Source organism: Schistocerca serialis, chromosome 2 (genome assembly GCF_023864345.2).
Source record: "Schistocerca serialis cubense isolate TAMUIC-IGC-003099 chromosome 2, iqSchSeri2.2, whole genome shotgun sequence".
NCBI lineage: Eukaryota > Metazoa > Arthropoda > Insecta > Orthoptera > Acrididae > Schistocerca > Schistocerca serialis.
Genome location: NC_064639.1, coordinates 308,218,510 through 308,231,888, shown reverse-complemented (window position 1 = coordinate 308,231,888; position 13,379 = coordinate 308,218,510). Strand labels below are relative to the sequence as shown.

Here is a 13,379-nt window from a genome sequence, read left to right as displayed (position 1 = left end):
TCAATTTGACGCCACTGCAGTCGATGAGGATGATAGCACAATACCCAGTCCCTGGGCGGAGAAAATTCCTCGACCCAGCCGGAAATCGAACCCGGGCCCAGAGGATTGACAATCCGTCACGCTGACCATTCAGCTCCCGGGGACGGACTGTCTAGTAACAGATAACATTTCAACTAAAGTTGAAAGAAATCGAAATAGATCAGAAGATGCGCTTTTACAAGGTCTTTATAAGTTTGTTCCAGGAGGTCACAGAGTTCTGATACGTTCGTTGGTATGCTGTTGACTTTCAATTGAATTTGATCAGTCTCTTCAGGAGTGGGAAAGACCACTCAACCAACCTTTGGGTGTATCACGCAATGTAGGACAGGGCCATTTGAAGTGTGTTGAGGTCCTCTATTCTATTCAGACGAAGATTATTTTCACGAATTTTATACATGTTTTTTAGTTCCTGTTGCATTTCTGCAGCTGATGGAATGCCCTTTGAGGGCAATTTCATACCCTCGACAGACTGCTGATTGTCAAGTGGAACAGCTTCCGGTGATCCCACTGCGTTACTGTCGAGGCCACTGGAAAAGACTTGGTGAGGCGAGAGAGCATCCAAAAAGGGAAGCTGCATCTGTCTTTCATCCTTCTTTGCTTCAGTACTGATTTCATCACGTTGTGCGTGGTTTCCACAGAAAGGAGCGTTCGCTTAACAAATGGCACCCCACACCTATGATGTACAGCAGGGTCGGCCACGGTTTGTCAAACTACACGCAAGTCTTATGTGTGGGCTGCTGGCAGGACGAGGTTCGACTCGTCTCGTCTTTCCTCAGTACTTCTCGGAAGTACTCGCTACAGCGTTACATTTCACTTAGCAATGCGGCGCAACATTTTTCGATCAGCAAGAATTTCCTCAGACAGAACCGTGGTGTCTGCGCTGTTTCCCTTCGCTATCTATTCGTGGCATAAATGAAGTCCACAAGTCCACAAAGAGGCACTGTAGCGATCTATAATCACAAGCTTTTAAAAGTGAATGAGAATGACAGAATAGAAGGATAGCAATTCGCAGTACCTGTCATGTGATACACAGAAACATAATAGATGGGCACAGAATATTTGCTATGAAAAGACGTTACAACACCTTGCACAAAGAATTTAAAGATTTAATTGATGACGAAGGATCAAACAATCGATGGGACTTACTGTACTGTACTTCAAGAAGCACTTCGTGCTAAATTTTAGACATGGAGCGCTTGATGACATTTGTGATATGGATAACAAATTTTCTGAGGTCGTACGCATTATTCCACTGTCAGTGGCAACAGCTTTCGATGGAACCGAAAGACGAGTATCGACATCTTCCATATTACTGCAAAGTACATTGATTAAGGTAAGGAGCATGCCTGGAACGATTTTGTGATACAAAACCCGTTATTGTTAAATTTGTGAAGGAAAAAGATCAGGAACGAAAATTAGAACATCCAAAATGGATTTCAGATCTCATTGTTTTAAGTGGACTTGACTCCACACTGTCTACAGTGAGACACTGTAAGGAGGGAAATGGCTTATTCTTGATTAGATGACGGTGTATTTAAAAAGAAAATGGCATTGTGGAACGGACCAGTTCTGGCCAGTTCTGACAAAATACCGTCCATTCTCCTAAGCTCATTGGTGTTAAGGAAAACGTTACATTTCAAGAATTTATTGTGCCTTCGAAAGAAATACAAGATAGCTTTCTATGCGTTTCGAGGAAACTGCCAGTGATGGTGGTTAGTGTTTAACGTCTCGTCGACAACGAGGTCATTAGAGACGGAGCGCAAGCTCGGGTTAGGGAAGGATTGGGAAGGAAATCGGCCGTGCCCTTTCAAAGGAACCATCCCGGCATTTGCCTGAAACGATTTAGGGAAATCACGGAAAACCTAAATCAGGATGGCCGGAGACGGGATTGAACCGTCGTCCTCCCGAATGCGAGAAACTGCCAGTCTCACACCTGTTTTCGAGCTGTTTTCAAGACCGTTTGTCATTTCAGTTTGAAGTGGCTCTGTGCATGTGCATATGTGACATATTGATCAGCAGTGTAATTACTGTTTAAACGACAAATTCTTATACGTTAAAACTTTTCTGGAGATTTATCTTGTTTTTTTAGGGAAGAGTCTCCTAGTCCCCATAATGACGATGTAAATAAATATTTTGAACTTCGGTACACTACAGCAACGGTTACAGAACAGCAGATATAAAAGACAGACAACGAGTTGCAATAAATGGTGGTTTTCAAATAATCTTGACCACGGAAACAACTTCCCATTAGCAATTCATTCAGTAAAAACTGTCTCCACGTGACATGTATCGGCAACGATCTGTATGCCCATTTGTAAAAATTAAGGCCCTTAGAGTCAAGGGCTTGTCTCATCAGTCGACATGTAGCTACTAACATGGTCTGTTATTTTAAGTGATTGGTTTTACTGATGTGATAAGCCCTTAGTTATAGGGGCCTTAATTTTTACACGTGGACATACAGACCGTTGCCGATACGTGTTATGTAGGGATAGCTTTTACTGACTGAATTGGTAATGTGAACTTTGTTTGCCCTTCTGAAGAAGATGGGCTTAAGTCTATCGAAACCATGGTCAAGGTTAATTGAAAACCACCACTTATTGCAACTGGTTGGCTAACTTTTATACATTATGTGATCAAAAGTATCCGGACACCTGCCTGAAAACGACTTACAAGTTCGTGGCGCCCTTCATAGGTAATGCTGGAATTCAATATGGTCTTGGCCCACCCTTAGCCTTGATGACAGCTTCCACTCTCGCAGGGATACGTTCAATCAGGTGCTGAAGGTTTCTTGGGGCATCGCATCCCATTCTTCACGGAGTGCTGCACTGAGGAGAGGTATCGATGTCGGTCGGTGAGGCCTGGCACGAAATCGGCGGTCTAGAACATCCCAGAGGTTTACTATAGGTTCAGGGTAGGACTCTGTGCAGGCCAGTCCATTACGAGAGTGTTACTGTCGTGTAACCACTACGCCACGGGTCGTGCATTATGAACTGGGGCTCGATCATGTTGAAAGATGCAATCGTCATCCCTAAATTGCTCTTCAACAATGGGAAGCAAGAGGTGCTTAAAACATCAATGTAGGCCTGTGCTGTGACAGTACCATGCAAAATAACAAGGGGTGCAAGCCCCCTACATGAAAAACACGACCACACCATAACATCACCGCCTCCGAATTTCACTGTTGGCACTACACACGCTGGCAGATGACATTCACCGAGCATTCGTCATACCCACACCCTACCATCGAATCGCCACATTGTGTGCCGTGATTCGTCACTCCACACAACATTTTTCCACTGTTCAATCGTCCAATGTTTACGCTCCTACACCAAGCGAGGCGTCGTTTGGCATTTACCGGCGTAACGTGCGGCCTATGAGCAGCTGCTCGACCATGAAATCCAAGTTTTCTCTCCTCCCGCCCAACTGTCATAGTACTTGCAGAGGATCCTGATGCAGTTTGGAATTCCTGTGTGGTGGTCTGGATAGATGTCTGCCTATTACACATTACGACCCTCTTCAACTGTCGACAGTCTCTGTCAGTCTACAGACGAGGTCGGCCTGTATGCTTTTGTGTTGTACGTGTCCCTTCGCGTTTCCACTTCACTATCACGTCGGAAACAGTGGGCGTAGGGATGTTTAAGAGTGTGGAAATCTCGCGTACAGACGTATGGCACAAGTGACACTCAATAACCTGACCAGGTTCGAAGTCCGTGAGTTCCGCGGAGCTATTCTTTGGGACATTGTCTCCGTACGCGGAATCAGATGACTAATGACTACTGAGGTCGCTGATATGGAGCAACTGGCAGTAGGTGGCAGCACAATGCACCTAATATGAAAAACGTATGTTTTGGGGGGGTGTCCGGATACTTTTGATCACATTGTGTACCTGCTGACGATAAAAATGAGATGAAATATGTCGGTCAACATGCGTGTGGGAGAGACCTTTTTTCAATTATGAAACCTAATAAGTCACAGTTGCCAACCAAAGCGAGAAAATCTGTAAAATTGTCTGTGTCTGTCCTTATGCCGACGTTTGTACTATATATTAACTGTATCATGTCTTCAGTGTGCCAAAAATAAATAATATTGAAAATTTGTTTTGCTTATGATCTATGCTGTTGAGAAATGATAAATCACGTTGTATGCACTGCGACGGCATTACCATTTATATGTGGCTCTTTCGCAGTTTCCCCCTCTTCCTTCTTCACGCTCACAGCGTGGCATGACGTTGGAGAGCATGCAGCTAGGCGAGAAACCTGTGGCACGAGAGCGAGACCACTGCTCGTGTGCCGAATTCTTGGCCGTATGTGATTTACAGTGTCTCTCTCAAGCACCTCGCCGTCGTCCTGAAAATAACAGTCACGCAGTTCCTTCTTCCGTGAGGAACTGAGAGAAATGCAAGTAACTAAGGGCCATGTCCAATACGTTTGCAGAACAGGCCAGAATATCAGATCCTAAAGCAGTTTGCACGTATCACCGTCTGCTGTAAAGCAAGTGTGACACGGTCTTGTGCAGAAGACATGCCCCAAAATGTTTGCTTGATAGCTTTCCGCAATCACATCATGATAGCCTCATTATATTTCAATGTCATTGTCTGGGCTTTATACAAATAATCTGTTAACAGCACATCGTGGAAATCGAATTATACACTCATACTGAGTTGCTCGATGATGGCCGCATCTCCGCTTTTTTCGACAAAAGCCTTCAGTTTTCTACTGCTTGCTGCACTAACTGGCTTTGCTGAGAGATAGGCTGTCAGATTTTGGTTTATCTTTCGGGCTACCGTACTCGATACGGCTTCACTACGTAACGACAAAGCTATTCTTTGGGACATTGTCTCCGTACGCGGAATCAGATTATCGCGATTTTACTAGATGTCGATGAATGGAAACATGACGCTGATCACCAACCGCGGTTTCATCGTCTGTAGAGTGTGTGTTGTCTTGATGTTCGTTCAGTACCATAATTCTACGAGTGCAGGCGAAGGAAACTGAAGAAATGTGGAAATTTAAGCAAATATAAGAAATTTTGGGAGTAGTTGCATTCTTGCTATGATAATTTTTGTATAAAGTGAACCAATCAAGTTAGTACATACCATCATTCGTTCCACACCTGCGAATTCTCTTCCTTGTTGCGAACTTGGGAGCACATTGGACAAATGGCTCGCGAACAATACACGAACGGTTGCTCCACAATGTGGAACGTGTATTATTACGAATTTCTTGGCCGCTTCTAGTATACAGTGAACGATTCCAAAACATTAGTTGATATGTCTGCCTAGTAGTGAGATTAGCAGACGATTTATCTGCAATCTCCGATGACAGGCGTCTCGTATCGAGAATTTTGCATAGGTGTCTCGCAGTAACTTCGAGTGCATTGTCACTTGGTTTCCTTTTTTGCATCTAGGATGGCCAACAATATTTATCTGACGAGCAAGATGACTATCTAAGAAATGGTGAAAACGGATAATGTTGTGAATGCAGCTGCTATAGTTACCTTTAACTAGACAATTTAATATTCAATGTGTTTGTAAAACACCACTTACGCATTCCTACTGCTTATGCAGTACCTGTGGACCTCGAAGCCCATATTTCGTCTGCACACGGTTATGGCTCTAAATGCATAGTTTCAGCTGTTTGTCGCTTCTTCTTTGATCGGTGTATCTAACACACATCCATTCGTGAGAAAGGGATGACTGTTGGTTGCGTTTAGTTTAGTGCATAATTTCTGTTTTATATTCGAAGTTGTAAAACTGATTGGCTGCTTCAACTGAATCTGCTCGTAACTGAACGTGAACGTATTATGTTGAGCAGGTGGCGGGGAGCTTCAACCTGGACGGGACTTACGTGGCAGCAGCCACCCTGCAGAACAGCACGCCTCCTGCGGGAACCATCTGCACCATCACCGGCTGGGGGTACGTTGAACAGGTGAGACTCTCGACAATGAATTTTGACTCTCCAGTGTAGTGTGCGCTGATTTGAAACTTCTCAGCAATTTAAAACTGTGTGCCGAACCGGGACTCGAATCTTGGAACTTTGCTTTTTTCGTGCAATTGCACTACCGACTGTGCTATCCAAGAACGACTCAGGACCCACCCTCATAGCTTTACTTCCACCAGTTGCTCATCTCCTACCCTCCAAATTTCACACAAGTTCTTCTCCACCAAAACTCACACCTGGAAGCTTTAGAAGGTGGGAGTTGAGGTACTGGGCTAAGTAAAGCTCAGATGTGGAGGGGGAGTCGTGAATCATGTTTGGATAGCTCAGTCAGTTGAGCACTTGACCACGAATGGCAAAGGTTCTGGTTCGAGTCTGGGTCCAGCAGACAGTGTTAATCTGCCAGATTTTCAGGTAAAATTCTGTGTAATACTGAACCAGTGAGTTCCGTTACGAGTGCAGGCCACTCTGAAATGAAGTAAGTAAGGTGCTAGCTGCACACTGTAGTAGGAAACTCCCTGGCAGAGCTAAATTTACGCCTAAGTTTCGTAAGCCATCTCACGGTGTGTGGCAGATGAAACTTCTATTACCATCCCCCACCCCCTCTCCCTCTCCTCCCTTTTCCTAGTCTAATCGCACACTGCACTCCTTTAATATTCTTCTCTCGGTCATTTCGCGAGGTAGAAATGGGGGAAAGTAATATGTTGTGGGAAAACTCTTTGAAAGCCAGCAGGAAAAAATACCAGTAAACTTCTTTGTGAAACAGAATGCTTCCCATGTAGTGTCTACCATTGGAGTCTGGTGAGCATCTCTGTAACGCTCTTGGGCTTGCTAATCGAACCCGTGACGAAACGACCCGTTGTTCGTAAGATATCCTGTACCTCTTCTATTAACCATGCCAGCTAAGGAGCTCAGACTGACACGCGAAGAATCTGTCGACCACGTGCTTCGTAAGCTCTTCCTTCGTGGATGAATTAATTTTTTTTAAGATTCTTCCGGTGAATCTCAGCCTGACATCTGGCTTTCCTACCACCAGTTTTATTTGCTCGTTCCACTTTAGATCCCCCCCAATAGTTATTCCTAGGGCTTTAAGGGTTATTACTGCATCCGATGATTCATCACCAGTTGTGTAACCATAAAGCAGTCGATGTCCATACCTGTTTGCGCGCTGTATGTTACATATATTTACATCCACGCCCAGCCGCTAGTTTTGCACCAATCGTTCATTTCAAGGGCTCCCTGCATCATTTCGCGGAGTTTCCGATGTTATCCACTAGATCAGGGGTAGTCGACCTTTACTTACTTACTGCCCACTTTTGTATCTGTGGAAGTAGTAAAAATTTTTGATCGCCCACCGTTCTCTCAACCATGATGATTTTTAAGGTAGATAAGTGACTATATTTTACAAAGCAGAGTTACAGCAAGTTAAAACATATAAGAATAATTACTTACCAAATACTTTATGTCAAAATTTTATGAAAAACCAATGAAAACGTTCTTAGAATGCCTATCGCAAACGGTCCACCAAGTAAGCTGGAAATCCCACTAGTGGGCGGTAGGGACCATGTTGACTATCATTCCACTAGATTATTTATATACAGGGTGTTACAAAAAGGTACGGCCAAACTTTCAGGAAACATTCCTCACACACAAAGAAAGAAAATATGTTATGTGGACATGTGTCCGGAAACGCTTACTTTCCATGTTACAGCTCATTTTATTACTTCTCTTCAAATCACATTAATCATGGAATGGAAACACACAGCAACAGAACGTACCAGCGTGACTTCAAACACTTTGTTACAGGAAATGTTCAAAATGTCCTCCGTTAGCGAGGATACATGCATCCACCCTCCGTCGCATGGAATCCCTGATCCGCTGATGCAGCCCTGGAGATTGGCGTATTGTATCACAGCCATCCACAATACGAGCACGAAGAGTCTCTAAATTTGGTACCGGGGATGCGTAGAAAAGAGCTTTCAAATGCCCCATAAATGAAAGTCAAGAGGGTTGAGGTCAGGAGAGCGTAGAGGCCATGGAATTGGTCCGCCTCTACCAATCCATCGGTCACCGAATCTGTTGTTGGGAAGCGTACGAACACTTCGACTGAAATGTGCAGGAGCTCCATCGTGCATGAACAACATGTTGTGTCGTACTTGTAAAGGCACATGTTCTAGCAACACAGGTAGAGTATCCCGTATGAAATCATGATAACGTGCTCCATTGAACGTAGGTGGAAGAACATGGGGCCCAATCAAGACATCACCAACAATGCCCGCCCAAACGTTCACAGAAAATCTGTGTTGATGACGTGATTGCACAATTGCGTGCGGATTCTCGTCAGCCCACACATGTTGATTGTGAAAATTTTCAATTTGATTACGTTGGAGGACATACTGACGAAACTAAAATGAGCTCTAACATGGAAATTAAGCGTTTCCGGACACATGTCCACATAACATCTTTTCTTTATTTCTGTGTGAGGAATGTTTCTTGAAAGTTTGGCCGTACCTTTTTGTAACACCCTGTATATTGTTAACCTTATGGACACTATAACACTCCCCTAGGGTATCGTCAGGAGTGCTCCAGGGCAGCGTAATGGAACTGCTATTATCTTCTATATAAGACTAAATGATCAGGCGGACAGGGTGAGCAGCAATCTGCGGTTGTTTGTTGATGATTCTGTGGTGTACGGAAAGGTGTCGAAGATGAGTGACTATAGAACGCTACAAGATGACTTAAGCCAAATTTCTAGTTGGCATGATGAATGGCGGCTGGCTAGAAATGTAAGAAAAAGTATGTTAATGCGGATAAGTAGGAAAAACAAACTCATAATGTACGGACATAGCAGTAGTAGTGTACTGTTTGCAACAGTCACGTGGCTTAACTATCTGGGCAAAACGTTGCAGAGCGATATGTAATGGAATGAGAAGAGTTCCTAGATAACAGAACGCAGCATGTCATTCTCAATGGAGAGAAGTCTTCCGAAGTGAGAGTGATTTCAGGTGTGCCGCAGGGGAGTGTCATAGGACCGTTGCTATTCACAATATACATAAATGGCTTATCATTTAGCTACAAAATAGCAGGTCAGCAACTGGAAGCAGTTAATTCCATAAATTATCTGGGAGTACGCATTAGGAGTGATTTAAAATGGAATGATCATATAAAGTTGATCGTCGGTAAAGCAGATGCCAGATTGTGATTCATAGGAAGAATCCTAAGGAAATGCAATCCGAAAACAAAGGAAGTAGGTTACAGTACGCTTGCTCGCCAACTGCTTGAATACTGCTCACCAGTGTGGGATCCGTTCCAGATAGGGTTGATAGAAGAGATAGAGAAGATCCAACGGAGAGCAGCGCGCTTCGTTACAGGATCATTTAGTAATCGCGAAAGCGTTGCGGAGATGATAGATAAACTCCAGTGGAAGACTTTGCAGGAGAGACGCTCAGTAGCTCGATACAGGCTTTTGTTAAAGTTTCGAGAACATACCTTCGCCGAAGAGTCAAGCAGATATTTGCTCCCTCCTACGTATATCTCGCGAAGAGACCATGAGGATAAAATCAGAGATATTAGAGCCCACACAGAAGCATACCGACAATCCTTCTTTCCACGAGCAGTACGAGACTGGAATAGAAGGGAGAACCGATAGAGATACTCAGGGTACCCTCCGCCACACACCGTCAAGTGGCTTGCGGAGTATGGATGTAGATGTAGATGTAGCATGTGATGATTGTGGTAGCAAAGGCGAATCTGACTCCGGTTTATTGGGAGGATTTTGGGAAAACTGGATCATCTGTGAAGGAGACCGCATATACGACGCTAGTGCGACCTATTCTTGATTAATGCTCGACTGTTTAGGTTTCATACCAGGTCGGATTAAAGGAAGACATCGAAGCAATTCATAGGTGAGCTGCTAGATTTGCTACTGGTATGTTCTAACAACACACAAATGTTACGAAGTTGCTTCGGACACTCAAATGGGAATCCCTGGAGGGCAGACGAGAAAATTTAGTGAACCAGCATTTCCAGCTGACTGCAAAACGATTCTACAGCCGCCAGCATATACGTCGCGTAAGGACCACGAAGACAAGATATGAGGAATTAGGGCTCATACTGAGGCATACAGACAGCCGTTTGTCCCTCACTCTACCTGCGAATGCAACAGGAAAGGAAACGACTAGTGACAACGTGCCGTATGGTGGCTTGCAGAGTATGTATGTAGATGCAGATGTACTTCAGGATAACTTGTTACGTCTGCCATATCCGTCCATTTAAGAACGATATGTTGAGTTCTGTCTACAAGTAAGTTCTAAATCCAGTCACAGGACCGGCCAGCTACTCTGTAAGTCTGAACTGTAGTGAGAAACTGTATGGAATGCTTTTCGGAGCTCAAGAGCCACCACATCAATCTGGGTGACGTTGTCTACAACGCTCTGGATCACACAGACGGATAGAGTGAGCTGTTTCACATCATTCCTGCATGTGAAATCAATGTTGGTTTGCATAGAGGAGCTCAAAAAAGTACCTAACACGCAAGTATAAAACATTTTCTATAACTTTGCAACACACTGACGCCAGCGTAATAGGTCTATAACTATTACATTTGCCCGATGAACCTCTTTAAAACGGGAATAGCGGGGTTTCCTTTTTTTTATTTTTTATTTTTTTTAACACACATCTACATCTACATTTATACTCCGCAAGCCACCCAACGGTGTGTGGCGGAGGGCACTTAACGTGCCACTATCATTACCTCCCTTTCCTGTTCCAGTCGCGTATCGTTCGCGGGAAGAACGACTGCCAGAAAGCCTCCGTGCACGCTCGAATCTTTCTAATTTTACATTCGTGATCTCCTCGGGAGGTATAAGTAGGGGGAAGCAATATATTCGATACCTCATCCAGAAACGCACCCTCTCGAAACCTGGACAGCCAGCTACACCGCGATGCAGAGCGCCTCTCTTGCAGAGTCTGCCACTTGAGTTTGCTAAACATCTCCGTAACGCTATCACGGTTACCAAATAACCCTGTGACGAAACGCGCCGCTCTTCTTTGGATCTTCTCTATCTCCTCTGTCAACCCGGCCTGGTACGGATCCCACACTGATGAGCAATAATCAAGTATAGGTCGAACGAGTGTTTTGTAAGCCACCTCCTTTGTTGATGGACTACATTTTCTAAGGACTTTCCCAATGAATCTCAACCTGGCACCCACCTTACCATCAATTAATTTTATATGATCATTCCACTTCAAATCGTTCCGCACGCATACTCCCAGATATTTTACAGAAGTAACTGCTACCAGTGTTTGTTCCGCTATCATATAATCATACAATCCTTCTTTCTATGTATTCGCAATACATTACATTTGTCTATGTTAAAGGTATCTTGGTATCCTTCATGGCCTCGGCGATAAACAATTTGTTGTTGCTAGAAAGGGAGCAAGTTCGTTCACACTTTCACATAATCTTATCAGGATCTCATCACGCGATTATGTCTTTACTCTGTTGAATAATTTTAGTCTACGATCGCTTACTTACTGTCATTTCGGAGCTCGTGCCATGACTTTACCTGTTGCTATCTAGTACGCTCTCTCGTTATGTAAAAGGGGTCGCAAGCTTCCTCGCTAAACTAACCCCTGTAGTCTTGAGATAAATTTAACTCACGTTTTACTCCCCAGGCCCCGGTGTACAAAATAAATTACAGCGGTCAGAGAAACAGTACAACAATTGGCTGTTTCGTTGGAGAAAAAGCTTATCCCCTATGATAAATTCCATCAAACGTTTCATTCTTGCAATTCTAAAAGACTGTCTTTCTTTCACGTTCTTTAACCTTTATTTCCTTTCCCACACTTTTTGTTTTGTATTGATGTTATTATAATATAAAACTGATGCTACACGCTCACTTCTTGACGTTACTTTCTATGTAAAAGTGTGTGCAAGTCCAGTCTAAAAGGTAAGACATCTCGGTGGATGTAACTGAGTTTTATACACGCCTCACCTGGTGAGACTACGTAAATACCATTGCAAGTAAGCATTCACTGTGCGAAAGTAGCTGCAACAGTCTGAAAGAATTGTCGAGGGGAGTCGCAGTGCGCTCGTACTGAGATATACTACTGTGGGCGTAGGAAGTTCTTTGCCTAAATGACTTCAGACGTGGAGTACCCCGTGTGTGTGTCCCCAATGATCTGGTCCGGAACACGTGACGAGCCTGTATCACATTCTCATTCCGACGCACAGTGGAATATTTGCACTGAAATCCTGGCCAAAATCAAAGTCTAAAGCACTCCAGTTCGCTTTTAATTTAATGATAAGTGTAATATCCCTAAAGTAAAAGATTTCGTTTCCCATTTTCAGTGGCAGAAAACAGAAACAAAAGTGACCTATAGTAAGGCTGTAAAACTTTAACTTTTATCTCTCGAAGGTAGTGGCTCAATAATACTTCCGTATAACGCCAAGGCCAATTTCAGAAATGTAAGAATTAACTGTTATATTTTTTTTTTAGAAAAGAGTACACATGTATATTTGTATCCTTTAGTATTCCGTATATAAAATAAACTGCCCGTGAAGCACAATTCGGATTCATTATTGACGAAAATATAACTTAAAAGGGTAATTTTATAGCAGACAAACATGCCAAACAAAGAGATATAACTTGAACGTGACAATATTAAGGAATTAGCAACTTACTGAATTTCACACTCATTAAGGAACGCAGAAATATTCGTAAGAAATCAACCGTCTGTAGCAGCAACATTAACGAAGACAACATTAATGTAATGGCAACTCACAATCAGAGCGAAAGGTTTCGCCTTGTGTCCGCCAGGTGGCAGCACTTACGACTATTTCGCCCAATTTCATCTTTGTACAATAATTTCAGCATCATCTCCCTTCTTCTTAGTATTATTATGCAATCTTTGATGTTGTTTCTCTTCTGCTTATGTTAAAGACTTCCTTTTCCTTTGGAAAGAACATTAAACGTGAAATAATAAAGTTTTACGGATTCACATTCACATGAGTCATACAAAATATGGCTCTGAGCACTATGCGACTTAACTTCTGAGGTCATCAGAACTAATTAAACCTAACTAACCTAAGGACATCACGCACATCCATGCCCGAGGCAGGATTCGAACCTGCGACCGTAACGGTCACGCGGTTCCAGACTGATGCGCCTTTAACCGCACGGCCACACCGGCCGGCTGAGTCATGTTGTTGTTGTTGTGGTCTTCAGTCCTGAGACTGGTTTGATGCAGCTCTCCATGCTACTCTATCCTGTGCAAGCTTTTTCATCTCCCAGTACCTACTGCAACCTACATCCTTCTGAATCTGCTTAGTGTATTCATCTCTTGGTCTCCCTCTACGATTTTTACCCTCCACGCTCCCCTCCAATACTAAATTGGTGATCC

At 43.5% G+C, this 13,379-nt stretch overlaps 1 protein-coding gene across 1 annotated transcript in view; it reads left to right on the top strand.

The window, feature by feature from the left end:
- The window catches only part of LOC126455929 (trypsin-like), a 48,570-nt gene that overhangs the window by 16,467 nt on the left and 18,724 nt on the right, over positions 1-13,379 (top strand). The window contains exon 5 of the mRNA XM_050091688.1: positions 5,853-5,966. Coding sequence (XP_049947645.1) covers positions 5,853-5,966 — 114 coding nt within the window. The remainder of the gene's footprint in view (positions 1-5,852; positions 5,967-13,379) is intronic.